Here is a 21,877-nt window from a genome sequence, read left to right as displayed (position 1 = left end):
ATTTGGGGTTCAGTGGGAAAAATGCTCTTTACATTTGGGGTTCAGTGGGAAAAATGCTCTTTACTTTTGGAGGTCAGTGGGAAAAATGCTCTATACTTTTGGGGGTCAATGGGAAGAATGCCCAATTACATTTGGGGGTCAGTGGGAAGAATGCGCTTTACTTTTGGGGGAAAGTTGGAAGAATGCCCCATACATTGACGGTCAGTGGGAAAAATACTCTTTACATTGGGGGTCAATGGGAAGAATGCCCCTTGCATTAGGGGGTCAATGGGAAGAATGCCCCTTGCATTAGGGGGTCAATGGGAAGAATGCCCCTTGCATTAGGGGGTCAATGGGAAGAATGCCCCTTGCATTGGGGGGTCAATGGGAAGAATGCCCCTTACATTAGGGGTTCACTGGAAAGAATGCCCCTTACATTAGGGGTTCACTGGAAAGAATGCCCCTTACATTAGGGGTTCACTGGAAAGGATGCCCCTTACATTAGGGGGTCACTGGGAAGCATGCCCCTTACATTAGGGGGTCAGTGGGAAGCATGCCCCTTACATTAGGGGGTCAGTGGGAAGCATGCCCCTTACATTAGGGGGTCAGTGGGAAGCATGCCCCTTACATTAGGGGGTCAGTGGGAAGCATGCCCCTTACATTAGGGGGTCAGTGGGAAGCATGCCCCTTACATTGGGGGTCAGTGGGAAGCATGCCCCTTACATTGGGGGGTCAGTGGGCAGAATGCCCCTATGTCGGTGGTTAGAATTAGGAAACATTCTTGTGACATTACGATTCCTGCAGCTTCAGATCCCACCTCAGCCCCAATTCCTCCATAATTCGAAATGCAGGGGTTTTGCATTCATCTCTTCTGCAGCTCGTAGTTCCACTAGAAGGAGGAAGAGGGCAGGCAGTGGGCTTCTTTAACATTTAACTCTGTGCAGCTTTAGGCGGGTCTATGCCAATGCTAGGAGAAGAGGCAATGCCTAAACGTCAGACAGGCCCCCTCTAAAACCTCATGGAGGGGGGTTGGCTACAGACCCAGACGGGCTCATGCCAGGCTTTGTATCTCCCAGCCTAGTGAGCTGTCATATGTAGCCTATGGCAGAAACCCTGTATTTGAGGAACAGGCCCACTAGAAGATCCTCTGGTGGGCCTATGAGCAGGACACGAGATAATCTTCCTGGGTGCTCACGCATATAGGTTTTAGGTTTGTGACTTATATACTCCATTACAAATCCCATAGAAAATACAGAGCGAGGCTTGCAGCTTATGCAGATGTTTGATACAGAATGACCCATGCGACTCGGTGTATCTGTAGGTTTATTTGCATAATGCAAAGCAAATGTATAAGCAGATTGTTTGTTTATATATTTTAATATCTTCAACTGATGTTTCTGCCGGACAGGTTGGAGCGCCTGCAGCGCATTGTCAGCAAACTGCAGATGGAGTCGGGACTGTGCGAGGAACAGCTCAACCAGGCTGATGCTCTGCTCCAAACGGTGAGTTCATGGGGGACGTCTTACCAGGACCACCAAATGTGGTGCAAACATTTCCTGTGCATTTAATCAGATTATCTCAGATGGCACAACCTTTTTTGACTTTGGAATGGATGAAACCAAACCTGAGAGTATGCAAAATTAACGTAGAACTGTGGACTCCTATTAAAAAATAAATCAATAAAGTACTCCAAAGACATGCTGGGAGGTTAATTGGCTTCTGGACAAAAATTGGCCCTAGTATATGAATGAGTTGGGGACCTTGGATTGTGGGCTTCTTGAGGGTAGGGACCGATGTGAGTGTGCGATGTATGTGTGGAGCGCTGTGTAAAAATTGATGGCGCTATATGGGTACCTTTAAATAAATATATAATACATGAGCATCTTAAAGTGGTTGTAAACCCTTACAAACCACTTTGACCTACAGGTAAGCCTAGATTAAGGCTTACCTGTAGGTCCAAGAAATATCTCCCAAACCTATACGGTTTAGGAGATATTTGCCTGAAGACAGGCACCGCTGTCTACGGCGCATGCGCCGTAGACAGCGGCGCGCACTGAGCGTGGCATCGTCGATGACGAAGATGCCGCGCGTCTCGGCTCCCGTGCGCATGCGCGGGAGTGAAGTCATCACGGCTTCGCCGAATGACAGCGGCGGAGCTGCGAGACCCCACCGAGAAGATGGATGCGCCGGACTACAGGGGACAGCGGTGACTTCGCTTGCTCCTGTGTCAGGTAAGTGACACATAATGGACTACTATGCGATGCATAGTAGTCCATTATGCTTTGCCTTTGCAGGGAATGAAAGAGGAAGTAAACTCATCAGGGTTTACTTACTCTTTTTAATGAGACACCATGTACAGGAATTGTAAACACGGATGGACTGGTGTCCTTATTCAACCTTACCAACTATGTAACTTTATTATAAGTGCATTTGAACTTGCAATTGTCTTGGCTCCTGTGCAAAGTCCCACAAATACCTGTTGATCTTGCCAGGGAAGTCCACATAATGCAGCTTCCTGTAATGCAGTGACAACGATGCTGCACTGCTCCTGAATTCAGAACAGAGTTGTCACTCATGTAGGCGGTGCTTGCTTGCACTACAGTTGGCTGGTAAGATGATGTAGGGGGCATGGCTATCAGTAATGCCCCTGCTAATTTACAAGCCTATAGTTTGTCAATCAGTACCTGGCCACACCCAGTCCCAACCACTGTATTCTGGATGGAACAGCTCTGTCTCTGTTGCTGAAATCCTCCCACTATGAGCTGCAGTGTCTGAGAAGGGGGAGCATGTGAGACACAAATGCAGGATTTGCATCACATAAAGGAGGTTCTTTTGGAGGCTTATGCCTTGCATAGTAACTGGATCTGGGATGTATTTAGCTTTTCAGATACCCTTTTAAAGGCATGTGAGTACCAGCAGTTCCATGCACCAAGCACAGCAGACAAAATAAATATCTTTTTAATAATCAGCGTACTTATCACTCCTTCTTTTGTAGAATATGCGCCTACTAAATTCTGGGAAACCACCACAGAGAGCTGGAGACATTGAGAGAGATCTGGACAAGGCAGACACCATGATTCGGGTCCTATTCAATGATGTACAAGCTCTTAAAGATGGGCGCCATCCACAGGGCGAGCAGATGTACCGCAGGTACGGTATTGATGAATTGTATATTTCCTTGTCGTAGTAGTATTGTTATTATAGACTAATTGACCCATCTGAGAAGATCTATAAATAGTATGTAAAGGTAGCTATTGGAGCTTATTCCCACCATATTCCACTGATCGGGTCTATCACTGTAAAGCCGCAGAAGTGCTTACATCCATCGCATTACATTGCATAGCCTTGCGCTTTTATAGTTTTATTGTTTTCACCGACAGGGTTTACCGCCTCCACGAGCGACTGGTGGCCATCCGCACAGAGTACAACCTGCGCATTAAGTCTGGAGCCACTCAGCAGGTCATCACCCAAGTGACCCATGTCTCCCAGTCCTCCGAAATGGACGTCACCCTGCGTTACTTCCAGGATCTACTGGGCTGGGTAGAAGAGAACCAGAAACGTATTAATACGGCAGAGTGGGGATCGGACCTGCCCACTGTGGAGTCTCAGCTGGGAAGCCATCGTGGCCTCCACCAGTCCATCAACGAGTTCCGGGCCAAGATTGAGCGAGCGCGGGCTGATGAGGTGAGCACCTGACACCAAGGACACCTACCTTCCTGTAGGCCTGTCCTGACTTCAACCACCTTATTCTATTTATTTTATGGGAATCTATTCCTTTATTGATAGACAGAGATAACTAACAGTCAGAGGTATATGTTGCCATAAAAAGGATTTGTATGGCTCTGCCCATGCTGATTCTGAGACTTTTTTTTTTTTTTTTTTTTTAATACATTTTTGTTTTAATGCCAATTTAAAAAAATTTACAATTTAAAAGATCATATTCAAAGTGGAACACCAAAGGAAACTTGCTGTCTGTGTCCCAATGGGGACAACTCTCCGCACTTCTTGTGTGGTTTCCATAACCAGGAGTGAAGGGAAATCTCCCCAGTCAGGCCAAATCCATAAAAGTCCAACTTTTCAATGCACTATACAAAAATAAAATGAAGAATTCAAAATATTAGCTATTATGCAGTTATTAAGAGTCAGTAACTAGACTTTAGAAAGTTTGTTTTATTACAACACAATTGCATTAAATAACTTTTCCCAAATGGATTCTTATCAGATTTCTTGTTTTATAGGGTAAAGAAAATGTTGCGCTAAAAGATTGAGTAATTGTAATGCAACAAGGAAAAGGCAAACACAGTAGATTAGATACAAAAGCAAATAAACGAAATGGGAAAACCTGTAAAAATTGTGCAATAAAAGGCACGTGAACCGGTATAACCTGCAGCATTATTGGTTTGACCTGGGTTAGCCAGTAGGTGAAATAAACAAAAGGAAAATGTACCCATAAATTACTGTTACCGTGTTTCCCCGAAAGTAAGACAGTGTCTTACTTTCTTTTTATCCCCAAAAGCCCCACTATGTCTTACTTTCGGGGTATGTCTTATATTGGAAAAAAATTGTCGAATTTTTTGTTTTAACCATAAAATTAACATTTATTAACAACCTGAACAGTATTGTATTCACCACAAAACAGTTTTATAAAAGGAAGTGCCAAGAATGTCTTGTTACAACATTGCATAACATGTAAAACAATGAAAAATGGTAAGAACGAACAGTGGAATACTGGAAGATAAAACAGATTTATGTGTGATACAGTACCACCTGCTGTATTTAATCCAGTGTGACACCTGCTGATACCCACTGGGTTACATACAGCAGATGATACCCCAGTATGCCAGTGTGTATGTTTTACTGATGTATGATTAATACTGTGTGCATTACCGTATTTTAAGCAGGAGGCGGCAGTGACAAGTGCAGGGGACGGCGCGGTGACGTATGGAGAGGGGGACGGCTCAGGCGTGGGTAGGAGGCGGCGCTCATTAAGATCAGAGGGAAATGGCAGACGCAGCGACGTATGGAGAGGGGGACGGTGCGGACGTGGGCAGGAGGCGGCGCGCAGCTAGATGAGAGGGAGGCGGCAATACCCCCGTGTTTCCCCGAAAGTAAGACATATGTCTTACTTTCGGGGTATGGCTTATATTAGCCGACCCCTCTGAAACTCCAGATACGTCTTACAATCGGGGGTGTCTTACTATCGGGGAAACAGGGTATGATAGTGAGGTCTGACAAAGCCCCCAAACTGTGAATGGGGAAATGGTGCCAGAGTCACGGCCGCCCTCATTTCCCCAAAAATCACAAGTCGGTAACAAGATGGTCAGATTAAAATCCTTCTGTCTGTGTCTGGATATTTAACAAAAAGCACGAGTCAACTTGGAATGAAGGCAGAGGCATCATAAAGCCTTATTAGATTGTAAGCTCTAACGAGCAGGGCCCTCTGATTCCCCCTGTCTTGAATTGTATTATAATGTCTACCCTAATGTTGTAAAGCGCTGCGTAAACTGTCAGCGCTATATAAATCCTGTATAATAATTAGCTCAAGTTTTGCTAAGGATTTATGGCAAAGCCTTGTCATAAATGTTCTCCTCAAAGTTCCGGTGTGCAGTTTAGAAACGCACAACTGTGAGGCTGGGGTGTTGACCTATAACTGAGCCCCCCCATGAGTTAATTTTTATACATATTCTATCATTTTTACTATGATGGAGTTACCTTCATAAGTGGTTACAACAATGTAGAAGAAGATACCCTCTGACACCAGATACATTTATATTACAAAGTCCAGACTCCATATAACCAAGCTCTTGTTTTTCTTTCTCAGGGTCAGATACCGGGTGGTCGGGGAGCCTATCAGGATTATCTGGGAAAACTGGACTTGCATTACGCCAAGCTCCTGGTAAGAGTCTCTTCTGTGCTGCCCTGATAGGCTGCGATGTGTCCAATTCCGGGGTGGTAAATACATTGCAGCTTTTAATTATTTTACCGGTTCTTGTGCTGATCTCTACACTTTTTTACACTTTCATTCCAGAACTCATCCAAGGCAAGGCTCCGCCACTTGGAGAGCCTCAACGGCTTTGTGGCAGCTGCCACCAAAGAGCTGATGTGGCTGAATGACAAAGAGGAGGAAGAAGTGAACTTTGACTGGAGCGAACGCAACTCCAACATGACAAGCAAGAAGGACAACTACTCTGTGAGTTCAGTTCTTATCTTATGTATTCTGTGTTATATCGGCATTCAGCTCTGCAAAGATGGTGGCATGCTATTAATCGGCCATAATTATTTTCTGTACATAAAAACAGATTTGTTAAAGCTGAAGTTCACCCCTGCCCCCCACCTCCATCCACATGCTAATGAAATTCTTAAATAAACCCTTTGCATTTTAGTTATATGCCATATTTTAGACCCAGGCATGTCATCACTGGGTTTTTGTGCTTCTCTATGCAGTGCAGGCAGATCATGGCTGGAAGGAGTTACTCAGCAGGGTGCTGTTCATAGCATTTTGAAAACTGGTAACTGTAATAACTCCCCACATGCTGAGCCTCCATGATTGAAAGAACTGAAATCTGTTGAATGAAAAGGGCAGGCCAGGGACAGTCTGCCTGGTGAGAAAAAGGCTAGATCAGCCATTCTCAGCCTTTACCCCCAAGGAACCCTTGAAAATTATTTTATATCTAGAGGAAAGCCTTCTAAAACTGTAATCGGGGAGCAGTGGGAAGGATGTTCCTTAATTAGATGGTCAGTGGGAGCAATGTCTCCTTATGGTGGTGGTCAGTGGGAAGTAATGTTCCCTTGCAGTGGTCGTCAATGGGATGACTATCTCCCTTACTTTGTTGGCCAGTGGGAAAGAATGCCACCCTTCAGACAGCTAAAGATCGTTGGCGTCTTGCTATTGGCTTTTTAAAAGTGGCATTGGTCCCGAAACTATGTAGGCACCATCATAAGGGAGGTAAATCAACCATCACTCAAGAAACTTCTAGCAACCTCCGGAGGAACTCTGGTTGAGAATGGCTGATCTAGACTATGCTGGACATCCTCCAGCCAGAAAATGAGGCTTGCTTTGTCTTGCTTTGCTGCAGCCTCTGAAGTACACTATGCGACACTCACAAATCAGAGTAATTAACTTCAGTACATGAGAAGAGTCTGTACTGTGCAAGACTTAAGGGAAGGTTGGAGTTCAGATTTAAATGCTAATGTTAAAGGGATTCTAAAGGCTGAAGGTTTTTTGTTTACCTTCATACATTCTATGCATGAAGATAAAAAACCTTTGTATGTAGCTTCTCCCAATCCCCCTAGCTCACCTAATACTTACCTGGGCCTGATCTCTATCCAGTGATGTGCACGAGAGCAGTGGCTTGCCCTCCTCATTGGCTATGAGACAGCCATTGGCCCCCACTTCTATAAATCACAGCCGGGGTTGGGCTGGGCCATGCTCTGTGTGTCACATACGAGTGCCCCCTTAGTGAGCAGCTTGCTGTGGGGGGAGGAGCCAGGAGGACCGACAGGGGGGACCTAAGAAGAGGGGGATCGGTGCTGCTCTGTGCAAATAGGCGGGTCTATGCTAATGCTAGGAGGAGAATAAAATAGAAAAAAAAAGTGAATATTTTAATAGAGACATCTATTCTGGGAACTAAGCGAGGAACTTCCTTCATTTTGGGAGACTTCTCCTCCAATGTTTTGGATCATGAAGTGCACGGAACGGTCTGCGTACTATTAGGCAAAAAAAAAATTTCCTGGCAGGCGTTTTAACCTTTCCATACACCTTACAAAACTAGGAAAAAATTTTTGATTGTAGATGCACGTTAATGGGTGTAGAACATACTGTAGATATTCATAACAAATCATATCTGCTACAATGGAGGAAATACATCAGATATAATTTAGTACCTTGCTTTAATAATTGCTCTACTCTTCAGGGACTGATGCGGGAGCTAGAACTGAAGGAAAAGAAGATCAAGGAGATCCAGAGCACTGGAGACAGACTCCTTCATGATGACCACCCCGGAAGGTCCACCATAGAGGTTAGTATTTGCGCTGGGTATACCCGTTCCTCCATTCGGGTATGATGGCTGTATTCATTTAGTCCTAGACCATGTTCTGTCCCAGTGTATGACCCAATACAGAGCAGGTGTGGTGGAGAGCTTACTTTTGAAATAATTCATATTGGTCACTAATTTTATAGTACAGGACTAGGGCTGAGTATCCATAGACCCCGAGTTATAGGCTGCTACCTTAATGTGATAGGATGCTTGCAAAGCTTTTTGAGAGCATGCCTTCTGGGCGTCTCCCTTATAACCCTGCCCCGATCCAAGAGCCATTGGCTTTTTGCTAGTGTACGAAGGTGATGGACCTATTTTCCCTTACGGAGAATAGCTTAACTAGTTATTTTGTCTTCTGATTCTTCAATCGTTGGACCCAGAGATGGGCACGGTGGTTCAGACCGCAAACTTTACAGGCAGCTCTCTGTCCACCAGGATAACCTTGGGAAGCCCCAAGTAGCCTCAAAGAATATTAAAAGGATGCGAGCACCACAGACCTAATGTAAGTCCAGTAAAAGTTTCTCAGAACCTCATGGATTGGGAGTTTTGAGCCCCTGGAAAGCATTGGTTTTGAACATGAACTTCTTGTCATGTTCAACAAAGACTTACCGGACTTGCATTAGACCCATTTACACCTGAAGCCAGGCAGCTCTGCTTTCAGTGATCACTACATTTCCCATTCATCTCTTCACTTATTAATAGATATTGTCTCTTCTGACCCATATTATTTGTGTTTGTTTCAGGCGTTCCAGGCTGCTCTGCAGACACAGTGGAGTTGGATGCTGCAGCTTTGCTGTTGTATTGAAGCTCATCTCAAGGAGAACACGGCTTACTTCCAGGTATGGTCACCGCAGTTGAGCTTCTGAGCCCCCATTGTGCTTTACACAGAGATTTGATATTCTGCAATGCAGTTATCGTTTTGTAATGATGGGGCAAAATGGTGACATGTAGTTTTGGGTATTGGCACAACTATAACCATAGCAGCCCATGTGGCTTCTAAGGGGCTTGCTGGGAAGGGGGCCCCATAAGGAATAGTTTTGTTGCTTCCATTCCAGAAGAGCTGACTTCAGATGCACAGATCATGTTTGGCATTGTACTGTTTTTAGTCCCAGATCTCTTTTGCATCTCCTCCATCTGCGAGTTGATGGATTGCCTTCAGAGCTTATGGTCATCCTGACCGGCACTGAAATTAATCATTTCATCATTTGGTGTTCCTAATAATGTTTTCAATGATTCGACTTTTAAAATAAATATCGTATGAGCTATTTTAAGGGAAGAATTCAAGTAGTCGACTCTTAATGAATTAACCAGATTTTTTTTTTCCAACACAGTTCTTTGCAGATGTGAAAGAGGCTGAAGAACATCTGAAGAAGATCAATGATACCATGCGCAGGAAATACACCTGTGATCGCTCCATTACAGTGACCCGGCTGGAAGATCTGCTTCAGGACAGCATTGTGAGTATCCAGTAGTAGCAGTGTATGTGTCCATGTCTGGTGTGTGTTATTGAGGAAATCAAGCCTTGTATAGAGTATAGGAGATATATTATATGTCACCACACACCATCAATCCATATAAAAGTCCAAGAATTTGAGAGCTCACGTCACCAACAGGACCACTTTGCCAGGCTTGCCTGATGAAGGGGTCCTGTAGGCTTTGAAGTGTTGCACTTAGTGTAATGTGATCTGTTTAACAAATTCTTGGACAATAACGGGGGTCTCCAAACTTTCTAAACAAGGGGCCAGTTCTTCAGGCTTTAGGGGGTCCAGGTTGTGGACAGTGGGAACAGAAAATGCTCTGGCACCAGTGGGAGTAAACCATGCCTCATCTGTAGTAGTGATAATGTCCCATTGTTGGTATTTAAGGGAGGAATAGCGCCCCATCATTGGCGTCGGTGGGAGGAATAGTGCCCCATCGTTGATGTTTGTGAGAGGAATAGTGCCCCATCATTGGCGTCGGTGGGAGGAATAGTGCCCCATCATTGGCGTCAGTGGGAGGAATAGTGCCCCGTCATTGGCGTCGGTGGGAGGAATGGTGCCCCGTCATTGGCGTCGGTGGGAGGAATGGTGCCCCGTCATTGGCGTCGGTGGGAGGAATAGTGCCCCATCATTGGCGTCGGTGGGAGGAATAGTGCCCCGTCATTGGCGTCGGTGGGAGGAATAGTGCCCCGTCATTGGCGTCGGTGGGAGGAATAGTGCCCCGTCATTGGCGTCGGTGGGAGGAATAGTGCCCCGTCATTGGCGTCGGTGGGAGGAATAGTGCCCCGTCATTGGCGTCGGTGGGAGGAATAGTGCCCCGTCATTGGCGTCGGTGGGAGGAATAGTGCCCCATCACTGGCGTCGGTGGGAGGAATAGTGCCCCATCACTGGCGTCGGTGGGAGGAATAGTGCCCCATCACTGGCGTCGGTGGGAGGAATAGTGCCCCATCACTGGCGTCGGTGGGAGGAATAGTGCCCCATCACTGGCTTCGGTGGGAGGAATAGTGCCCCATCACTGGCTTCGGTGGGAGGAATAGTGCCTCATCGTTGATGTCAGTGAAATGGTGCCCCAATGGCCAGACAAAGGCAAGCAAAAGGCGGCCATTTGGAGCCCACTGGACTATTATATGGATCCATGTTGTGCTGGTGCCATCTATTATCTCTGTTGATATCGGTTAACCAGCTAGTTGTTCCTGCATCACCCCCATACTCCAGGCTTTATCCAAAAATTGCAATGAGAATATACAGTATCTGAGACATACTGTTTATATGTGTGTGTGTATGTATGTGTATTAAAATAAATTTGTGGTCGCAACATACTTTCATTTTATACATCAGCATTGTAGTAACAATACAAACAATAGTTATTAATGACATTGCAACAAAGGCTTACTTGAAAAATCTCCTTTCACGTTATGAATGCTGCTTGTCTGCTGGCCGCCTCTTTCCATGCTGGATTCCCTGCATGCTTTGCAACTTCTCTTAAATTTCTATGGACTACATATCCCATAGTACCTCGCTGCCTGGAAGCAGTGATTCCTGTCCTGACTCTGCTTCCTGGAACTCCTCCCCTGTGAAGGCAGGCCCTGTGACATGTGCAACACAGCAGTGCCTATCCTCGGGGCATAGTGACTACGAGTCATAGAAATTCCAGGAAGTAAATATGTGGCTGTCTTGACAAAGTACGTTTCCAAACTTCAAGATTGCTCCGATTTAATGGGAGTAGGCTAGAAATAATTGAATTTACGATGTGGAAATGAATATGACATTTTAAAGTCAAGGTGAGAAAATAATGTAAAAAACTTCGACTTCTTCTCTTCCCACCACCAGGATGAAAAAGAACAGCTCACAGAGTACAAGGGGCAAGTCTCCGGCCTGGCCAAGAGGGCAAAGGCCATCATACAGCTGAAACCTCGCAGCCCGTCCAACCCGCCCAAAGCCAAACAACTGGTTCAAGCGGTGTGTGACTACAAGCAGTTGGAGGTGAGTGAAGGAGTAAGGACTACGCACCGCTCCCTGTGCGATTATCTGAGTGTGGAAATATTTGGCACTCCTCTTCCTCCACATAGATGACGGCTCTGCTCAGAAAGTCACGGCATTGTAATCTGTTAAGTCGGCGTGATTGCTTGTGAACTCATAGCAAATCGGCTACGTAGCTGCAATTCTCCATGAATGTCGGTCCTAATTGGGAGAATAAAGAGCTTTAACACTGACCATGACTAGTTCTGCAGAGGAGCGAGCTCCGTGTCATGTCACTCTGCAATAGAAGAATATGATTGTTGGGTCATACAGATTCCTGTGCTGATTAGGGGCCTCACATGGTCCCCCCCCCCCCCTCCCTCATTAAAATGCCAGCGAATCAAAACTCTAAATATTTTTCGGTTTTCATTGCATACGGTTTTGTAGATCCAAAGATGTAATCACTGGGTCTTTGTGCTTCTCTACGCAATGCAGGCATGTGCGGGAGGGTGCTGGATCAAAGTCATAGTATATCCCCTTCCAGCCGAGCGTACGCAGATGTGCATACTCTGCTTCCGGGGGGTATACCGGGATGATGCCCGCACCTGCAGGCATCATCCCGGTACTGTTTTTTCAGCGGGCGATTGGCTTTCCAGACATAACAACCGAAGCGGCTAAAAGCCACTCGGCTGTTATGCCGGAGGAGCGGGAGGGGACGTCCCCCCCTCCCGCCGCTGTTACCGGTGCTCCCTCTCGATCGGGAGCACCGATTCACGCTCCGATGCTTCCGGCTGCTGGGGAGGAACTGGAATGACGCCGTAATCGGCTTTCGTTCCAGTATCCTAATCGTAAACACGGAAGCTACGTCATGACGTCACTTCCCGCTTACTCGGCTGCCAATGGCGCCGGTTTTAAAAAAATATACGGTATTCAGAATCGCAGTTTTCGGCGATCTGAATACATTGAAGTGTATCCCTCCATAAAGAGTACCTGTCACCACCTATTACTGTCACAAGGGATGTTTACATTCCTTGTGACAGCAATAAAAGTGATCACATTTTTTATTTTTTTTTAAAAACAATTTATTCATTTTCAAATAAATTTTAAATAAAAAAAACATTTTTTAAAGTGCCTGCCGTCCCCGCGAGCTCGCAAAGCAAAGAAAACGCATACGGAAGTCGCGCCCGCATATGTAAACGGTGTTCAAATCACACATGTGAGGTATTGCCGCGATCGTCAGAGAGAGAGCAATAATTCTAGCACTAGACCTCCTCTGCAACGCTAACCTGGTAACCGTAAAAAAAAATTAAAGCGCCTCCTATTGAGATTTTTAGGTACCGTACTTTATAATTGCACGCACTCGTGGAATGATGACAAAGTGTGACATGTTTGGTATCTATTTACTCGGCGTAACATTATCTTTCACATTATGCAAAAAAATTGGGCTAATTTTACCGTTTCGTTTTTTTTTTTTTTTAAATTCATGAAAGTGTCCCTTTTCCCAAAAAGTTGCGTTTAAAACACTGCTGCGCAAATACCGTGTGACATAAAATATTGCAACAATCGCCGTTTTATTCTCTAGAGTCTCTGCTAAAATATATATATATATAATGTTTGGGGGTTCCAAGTAATTTTCTAGCAAAAAATATGGATTTTAACTTGTAAGCACAAAATGTCAAAAATAGGCTTAGTCATGAAAGGGATAACTAGTAATCATTAGCCTGACTTGTTCTGTAATGGTGGAGAGGTTTCACTACTCATCTAAGCAGCTTCCTCAGTTCTAATGAGTGGCATTTATGAGAACTGAGGAAGCTACATGGTTTTGAGTTGCGAAACTTCTCCAACGTTATAGAACAAGTTCAGTTAAGTTTGACAAATGACTACTCGTTCTATCAGGGTGGCACACGCCCAAGGCACTTTTTTTTATCTATTATTTTGCAGTAAGTGTTACACTCTTTGGTTACAGTATATAGCTGTATTTGTCTTGTCCTACAGATTACTGTACATAAGGGAGATGAATGTGTGTTGGTAAATAACTCCCAGCCTAGCAAGTGGAAAATCATGGATTCCGCAGGAAATGACGCCATGGTCCCATCTGTCTGCTTCATCGTTCCACCACCCAACAAGGAGGCTCTGGATGCTGTTAGTCGGTGAGTTATCAGTCCTGTGGTGCTCTAGCACGGTGCTGGGTCCTTGGCTGCTGCAACAATTGTCAGTTTTGTCTCACTGATTTTGCAGTTTCCTCCCTGTCATGTTCTCAGTCATATTATCTATGATAAGAAGTATAGTGTCCTCCGTGTCTTGTCCTTAGTCACGTGATCCATGACATTGAGTTAGGGCGCTCCTTGTTATGTCCTTAGTCATGTTGTCATTAATGTCTTCCTTGTCACATCCTAAGTTGTGTTGCGCATCATGGTGGGTGTAGTGTTCTTTTCATCATCTTCTCAGTTATGTTCCTCATGATGATGAGTGTAGTGTGCTCCTTGTGATGTCCTCAGTCATGTTGTTCATGATAGTGAGTGTAGTGTCCTCAGTCATGTTCTCCATGATGTTGAGCATAGTATCCTTATCATGTCCTCAGTCATGTTGTCCATGACGTGTGTGCTCCTTATGTCCTTAGCTATGTTGTCCATGATGATGAACGTAGTGTCCGCCTTGTCATGTCCTCCGTTATGTGGTCCATGACATGTGTGCTCCTGGTTATGTCCTTAGCCATGTTGTCCATGATGCTGTCCTCCTTGTCATATCCTCAGTCATCTTGTCCATGATGGGGAGTGTAGTGTCCTCCTTGTCGTGTCTTCAGGCATGTGGTCCATGATGGTAAGTGTAGTGTCCTACTTGTCACGTTCTCAGTGATGTTGTTCGTGACAGTGAGTGTAGTATCCTCAGTCATGTTGTCTATGATGACGAGGGTAGTGTTCCTGTCATAGCCTCAGTCATGTTGTCCATAATAGTGAGTGTAGTGTGCTCCGTGTCATGTCCTCAGTCACGTTGTCCATGATGAGAGATCCTGTCGTAGCCTCAGTCACGTTGTCCATGATGAGACTTCCTGTCGCAGCCTCAGTCACGTTGTCCATGATGAGAGTTCCTGTCGCAGAATTAGTCACGTTGTCCATGATGAGAGTTCCTGTCGTAGCCTCAGTCGCGTTGTCCATGATGAGAGTTCCTGTCGTAGCCTCAGTCACGTTGTCCATGATGAGAGTTCCTGTCGTAGCCTCAGTCACGTTGTCCATGATGAGAGTTCCTGTTGTAGCCTCAGTCACGTTGTCCATGATGAGAGTTCCTGTTGTAGCCTCAGTCACGTTGTCCATGATGAGAGTTCCTGTCGTAGCCTCAGTCACGTTGTCCATGATGAGAGTTCCTGTCGTAGCCTCAGTCACGTTGTCCATGATGAGAGTTCCTGTCGTAGCCTCAGTCACGTTGTCCATGATGAGAGTTCCTGTCGTAGCCTCAGTCACGTTGTCCATGATGAGAGTTCCTGTCGTAGCCTCAGTCACGTTGTCCATGATGAGAGTTCCTGTCGTAGCCTCAGTCACGTTGTCCATGATGAGAGTTCCTGTCGTAGCCTCAGTCCTGTTGTCCATGGCGATGATCGTAGTGTTCTCCTTGTCATGTGCTCAGTTGTGTTGTCCATGATGATGAGTGAAGTGTTCCTGCTATATCCTCAGTCATGTAGTCTGTGATAGTTCATGTAGTGTGCTCCTTGTGTCCTCAGTCATCATGAGCATAGTGTTCTTTTCATGTTCTTGTCAAGTGTGCAGTCATGTTGTCAATGTTGATGAGCGTAGTGTCCTCCTTGTCATGCCCACAGTCATGTTGTCCATAATGATGAGCAATTGTATCCTCCTTGTCTCCTCCGTCACATACAATCAGTCATGTTGTTTATCTTCCCCGTAGGTTGGAGGAAAGTCATCAAACCCTAATCACTATGTGGCACACCATGCATATCGATCTGAAGTGTATGCTCTCTTACCAGTATCTGCTCAGGGACATCCAGCTCATCCAGTCCTGGACACTCGTCACGGTTAGTCCAAACTCTTTCTCTCCATTTTCCCTCTCTGGCTAATAAAGTTATAAACTTGCAGACAGTATGGCAACAATTAGATTTATTTATTATTTTCAGCAAGATATATCTGTATATGTATTGACCCATTACAACCAAACGCGTTGAAGCTATAAAGCTGAATTTTAAGATTAGGATCTGACCATCTTTCTTGTCCATCCTGCAGTTCCGAAGCATGACATCAGAGGAGTATTCTCAGGCTCTCCGGAACCTGGAAATCCATTACCAGGACTTCCTGAGGGACAGCCAGGACTCCCACAACTTCCACCCAGATGACCGCATGAACATCGAGAGAGAATACAGCTCCTGCACCCAGAAGTACGACCTGCTCCTACGCAGTCTCGAGAAAGGTAAAAGATTGCAGAGTGTCTTTATACGTGCGGCATCAAGGCGTTTAGTGTGTGTGTGTGTGACACGAGTGTCTGTGACCCATACAGGTGAACAGGACGAGAGTACATGTAAGAACTACGTATCCCAGCTGAAGAACATTCAACTACAGCTGGATGGCTGTGAGTCCCGTACAGTGAGCAAGATCCGAACCCCCCTGGACAAAGATCCCATCAAGGAATGCTCCCAGCGGATCGGAGACCAGCAGGTAATGTCCACTCTCATTCCACTTACTTCAGATGTGAGGCTAGCCATGGAGCCGTTGCATAACTGGACAGCTGAATTTACATCTTTCAAAACTGGGCTCTAATTTCACCCTGGGCAACTGATTGAGGTTCAGGTCCAACCCCCAATCCATCAATCTGGTCTCGCTGTCCCCATCAGGATACCCAGCTGTAAAGAGAGGAGCGGGGAAGAGCTGGGGTCTGCACTGTGGGCAAAGTTCTCTAGGCACAGTGCAGCCTTCTTAGCTTTGTCCTGTTAATGTTTGGTGCCAGGCAGCACTTCGCCACCATCTAGTAGTAGACCTCTGGCCTCCTTTATAAGTTTTTGGCATCTTGACTGCAGAAAGAAGGGGCATCCCAGGGTGTGTGGTAGGTTTACAGAGCAGAATGAGCCTTGTGCAGCCACTGGTATAGTATAAAAGGATGCATTCAGGATGAGTAGCGGGAGCTGTTGTAAGACACGTCCATTCATGTTGGCTGCAGACTGAGGTTTCCTGAGAAGGAGGTTTCCGATTAGCTTAAATTGCAGTTATTATCTAGTTTGAAGTTAAAACCCATCTTCAGGCAAGTGGGAACCCCCCTCCCTTACCCATCCTGCACATTTATTTCCTCTGCTACCTTGTGGGACAAGATGTATTCGTCTGGGCCCCTGGGAGATGGGGTGTAAATGGTCTTTTTTTTTTTTTCTACAGCTTTAGTTATGATTTCTATTAATTTGTAAAAAAGTTTATATGTGTATTTTGCATGGTATAATTGTCTCGCTCTCTCCTTAGCAAATTCACTTTGAACTGGAGACCATCCAGAAGAACCTGGATAAGGTGAACGACAAGACCCGTAAAATACTAACCCAGCCTGACCTGGGAGAGTCGGCCCCGCTCCTAAGATCCGAGCTTGAAGTTACTTTACAGAAGATGAACCAAGTCTACAGCCTTTCCACCATCTACCTGGATAAGTACGTACCACGCTGCTTGCCGACTGCAGACTCCTGATAAGAATTGATGTAATATGGGGGGGTCAATATACGTAAAAATGAGTCGGGTAGCAGTAGTATAGTGTAGCAGACAGATTTCCTGTCCTTATTTATTACAGGGTGGTGTGGCCGTAGGCCTAATTTATTACAGACATTTATATAGCGCCGTCAATTTACACAGCACTTTATACAGTATACTGTAAATTCACATCAATACCTGGCCTCAAGGATTTTGCATTCTAAGGTCCCCATGAAATATACTTAAATGCACACACCTACTATGGCCAACTTAGACAGGAGCCAAATGGCCAACCAGCGTGTCTTTGAAGTGTGAGAGGAAACCGGGGTGCCTAGAGGAAACTCAAGCAGAGGAAGAACATGCCGACACTGATACTCCCCGTAGGAGAGGAGAATAAGAATATTTGCATGGTGGGACTTCTTTAAATGCATTTTTTGCTGGCAGGGAAATTCACTTGGAGCAGCAGAAAAAGATAAATATTGATTTTTTTTTTCTCTTTCTCTTTTCAGGTTGAAGATGATACACTTGGTGATCAGGAACACACAAGGTGCTGAGGAGGTTGTGAAAACATACGAAGATCAGCTGAAGGAAGTCCAGACTGTTCCCGGAGACCTCAAAGAGCTGGAGAGCAACAAGTCAGACCTGAAGGTAAGACCTTGGATGTGTGAGCCCCTGTGATGGAGAGAACTAGAGCTATGTACAACGGCCAGTCTACTCGGGTCACTAAATGTGTAATCAACCATGGACCGAATCCAGAGCAGGAACTGTACAGAATTGTCAGAAAGATGAATCAAACAATTAATTTTGCATTTACAAAGGGGCAGGCAGGGGTTAAAGTTACTCAGTACATTGCCTGTTGTTGGAGACCTGTTGGCACATGGATAGTGTGGGCTAGCCACAGAGTTGGCACGGGCACCAAAATCCCTGGATAAGGTATATATACACACAGGACGTTTTTGGTGGTGCTTTAGTCATGGATGGATAGATAATACCAAGGAATAGTTAAAAAATTAACAAATTTTATTAATACATCTTTAAAAATATCACACATAAAAAAAGAGGTTAGCAGATTGTCATTATATCACATTATAGATGGCATATTGAGGGTAGGTGGTGTTAAGTTATCCTGTCATGTTTCGTCCAAATGGGCTTCCTCAGGGGATTAATGCAGACAATCATCACTATAAAGAAAACAAAAAATATTGTTAATAATATAGACAGTGCTGAAATTGGCAGTACAACAAAAAAATAAATAAATAAAATAAACAAAAATAAATTGTCCCACTTTTGCGTGCCACCAGCCAAGCCGAGGCTCTTAAATCGGATGGCTCAAGTGCCCACTGATGACACCAATCAGAGCGGTTGACTATTCCATGATCACTATATTGACCATGAAACTGATCACTTGAAGGCTGGAGGCTTCATTGACAAAATAAGCCTTCAGCCTGCAGATAACACTGCAGCTTTAAGCAACAGTGTGTACCTGATTGGTACTGTAATTGTCAGCTAACAATTACAGTATTTAAAGTGGAGTTCCGCCCATTTAAAAGTCAGCAACTACAAAAAGTGTAGCTGCTGTCTTTTAATAATCAGACGTTTTCTGTCCCATGGTCCATCGATGCAGCCGTACAAATCCTCGCTCCTCTCCCCCCTCCTCTCTGTGGCTTCAGCATTCTAACTGTGGGCGCACAGTTGTGGCTTCACAGCCAGGCGCGAGCTGCCCTGTGAATGGCCGGGTAATCTTCTGGGACCTGTGATGTGTCCCAGAAGATTGCAGGGAGGGGGGGGAGGTGATCTTCCTTCTGGCGGTGCCAGGGGAGGAAGTGGGAGCTGGGTGCCTCTCAAAGCAGGATACCCGCTCTTCCCCCCCCCCCCCACAAAAAAAATGTGGCATGTCAGGGGCTCACAGCACTTAAAGTGGAAGTTCCATTTTTGTGTGGAACTCCGCTTTAAATATACATTTTTTTTGCATATTTGTCTGCCAGTAATAAAACCGTTATTGTAACAAAACAATTCACCAAATGAAATCCTTATGTCCTTAACATTTAGGCATACAAAGTAATCATTGAGTTATTGGGAGATTTGGTAATGCCACTGATGATGCCAATTTAACCTTGGAATCTAGGCTTCAAATGCTTCTGGCCACCAAAGGGTTAGAGTACTTTTTGTTTATAATCAGACCGAGACTCCCCCCACCCCCAGTCACCTCTTATTAGAGGGATGTACTTATCCAATTTACATCCTTCTAATAAGGCGGTAGTGGCGAGGTTTTTTTTGGCTGGGTGGTGGGGTTGTGTGGCAATACATAAACTCACTTGCTGGTTGCTGCCTGGCTTAGCAGTGCCCATCAATGCTGACCACTAAACTTACCTACCTGACGCACGCGCTGACCTACCTGACGCACGCGCTGACCTACCTGACGCACGCGCTGACCTACCTATCTGACATTCATGACTGACCTACCTATCTGACATTCATGACTGACCTACCTATCTGACATACACAGATTGTTACTGCTCAGTCTTACCTGTCCTGTAGTGTGCGAAGGAACAGTCATTCATCCCGGGCCCCTGCATTCCACGTCCATGTCCACCACTTGGACAGCCCTGCAGACAGCCAGAGCCAGGATAGAAGAGCCACCCGCCCATTTAAACAGAGCGAGCGCCTTGAAGTGGATTGCCCAGTGCGGCTGCGCAGTGTCATTCCCGCCTCCTCCTGGACCCGGCAGCGCCTATGAATTGGATGTCCCGCAGTCTAGGCATTGGACGAGTGTGACATCTGTCATAGGAGCCGGGTCCCGGAGGCGGGATTTGTGTACGTCATTTGGCCGCACTGGCGGGAGATCGTTCCCCATTACCACGGCTCAGGGCTAATAATTAATTTTGTGATATTGACACCCGGGGATTTTTGGGGTCTCACTCGGGGCTCCAGTCCCCGTCAGCTCCCCCCTCCCGATGCCACTGACAGAGGCTCAACTTCCACAGTAGCAATCACATTTTATTTTGTATTATTCGTTTGTGACAAGTTGGTGTTAGAAGTTGTTCTATTCGTTCAGAGGAGCCTACAGACATCTTTTATTGGATAAGACCATTAGAAAATACAGCAATATATTGATGTTCATTTGTGTACTCTATAAAGGAGCCAGTCGATTTTTACTTTGTAATGTCTTAAAGTGTATAGAGCTGGTGAATGTCAAAACTGGTATGGATGGACATCACTGGTATGGTGTCCCTGCATTGTGTGGGGGTAATAACCCTTTTCTTGCTCTGCTTTCATCATCCTAATGGTTTGGCTTTTGCAGAGAATGCGTGGTCAGGTAGAAGGTCACCAACCACTCTTCAGTGGACTGGAGAATGATCTCAGCAAGGCCAGGGAAGTGAGTGATAGGATGCTGAAGGTTCACAGTGAACGAGATGTGGATCTGGACAGATATCGGGAGAAGGTGCAAATGCTTCTGGAGCGTTGGCAGGCCATCGTCCTTCAGATTGACGTTCGGCAGAGAGAACTGGAACAACTGGGCAAGCAACTGCGATATTACCGGGAGAGCTATGAGTGGCTCATCCGCTGGATAACGGAAGCCAAGAGGAGGCAGGAGAAGATCCAGTCTGTGACCATTACCGACAGCAGAACTGTCAAGGAGCAACTGCTAGAGGAGAAGGTAAGCCTCTACGATAGGAACTGCACACAATTCTGTATATCACAAGTATAATTGTAAATAGGTCTAGGCATTAATAATTTACTTTGTACAGGATGGACCCTACATAAGAGGAGTATAATTCTATATACATATAGGCTTTAATAAGACACATTGTACAAGTTGGACCCGTCCCATGAGGAGTAGAATTGTAGATACATTTTGGCCTTAATATGGAGCACTGTTCAAGATTGACCCATCCTATGATCAGTATAATTCTACATACATCTAGGAAGTATTAAGACGCATTGTATAAGTTGGACCCTTCCCACAAGGAGAATAATTCTAGATACATGTAGGTATTAATAGGACACATTGTACAGAATGGACCCTTCCCATGAGGCGTAAAATTCTAGATACATGTAGAGCTTAATAGGACATATTGCACAGAATGGACCCTTCCCATGAGAAGTAGAATTCTAGATACATGTAGACCTAAATAGGACACGTTGTACAGAATGGACCCTTCCCATAAGGCGTAAAATTCTAGATACATGTAGACCTTAATAGGACACATTGTACAGAATGGACCCTTTCCATGGGAAGTAGAATTCTAGATACATGTAGGTATTAATGAGACACACAGTACACACCAGACACTTCCCACAACGAGTATAATTCTAGATACATGCAGGCCTTAATAGGACACATTGTACAAGATGGACCCTTATTACAAGGAGTATAAGTCTAGATACACCTATGAAGCAATAAGACTCATTGTACGGGATGAGAATAATTCTAGATACATCTAAGCACTAATAAAACACATCATCAGTATAATTCTTGATACATCTAAGCACCCATAAGACGTGTTATTTATTTCCTGCAGAAACTGCTGGAGGAAAGTGAGAAAAACCGTGAAAAAGTGGACGAATGCCAGAAGTATGCCAAGCAATACATCGAAGCCATCAAGGTAACACATCAAGTTATACTCCCATCGGTCGCTGCCAGGCTTTTGCCTGTTATCTAGTGTGAAAATCTTAGTAACCCATATTATCTACCGGATTGGTGACTCAAGTAGACCAGAGATTAGCATAAGAGTCGGGCAACTAGAATTTTCAAAAGCAG

At 45.2% G+C, this 21,877-nt stretch overlaps 1 protein-coding gene across 10 annotated transcripts in view; it reads left to right on the top strand.

The window, feature by feature from the left end:
- The window catches only part of PLEC (plectin), a 278,960-nt gene that overhangs the window by 232,802 nt on the left and 24,281 nt on the right, over positions 1-21,877 (top strand). For all 10 annotated transcript variants that reach the window (XM_077493421.1, XM_077493418.1, XM_077493420.1 and 7 more), the window contains 17 exons: positions 1,388-1,481; positions 2,975-3,129; positions 3,360-3,663; positions 5,801-5,875; positions 6,008-6,169; positions 7,893-7,997; positions 8,759-8,854; positions 9,347-9,472; positions 11,324-11,476; positions 13,448-13,602; positions 15,350-15,476; positions 15,682-15,865; positions 15,953-16,110; positions 16,900-17,078; positions 17,625-17,763; positions 20,417-20,773; positions 21,639-21,722. In XM_077493421.1, coding sequence (XP_077349547.1) covers positions 1,388-1,481; positions 2,975-3,129; positions 3,360-3,663; positions 5,801-5,875; positions 6,008-6,169; positions 7,893-7,997; positions 8,759-8,854; positions 9,347-9,472; positions 11,324-11,476; positions 13,448-13,602; positions 15,350-15,476; positions 15,682-15,865; positions 15,953-16,110; positions 16,900-17,078; positions 17,625-17,763; positions 20,417-20,773; positions 21,639-21,722 — 2,653 coding nt within the window. The remainder of the gene's footprint in view (positions 1-1,387; positions 1,482-2,974; positions 3,130-3,359; positions 3,664-5,800; positions 5,876-6,007; positions 6,170-7,892; positions 7,998-8,758; positions 8,855-9,346; positions 9,473-11,323; positions 11,477-13,447; positions 13,603-15,349; positions 15,477-15,681; positions 15,866-15,952; positions 16,111-16,899; positions 17,079-17,624; positions 17,764-20,416; positions 20,774-21,638; positions 21,723-21,877) is intronic.

Source organism: Lithobates pipiens, unplaced genomic scaffold (genome assembly GCF_037356315.1).
Source record: "Lithobates pipiens isolate NorthernLeopardFrog02 unplaced genomic scaffold, aLitPip1_a1.2 Scaffold_19, whole genome shotgun sequence".
Taxonomy (NCBI): domain Eukaryota; kingdom Metazoa; phylum Chordata; class Amphibia; order Anura; family Ranidae; genus Lithobates; species Lithobates pipiens.
Note: the sequence above shows the minus strand (reverse complement) of the source record. Positions and strands in the feature narration are given on the sequence as shown.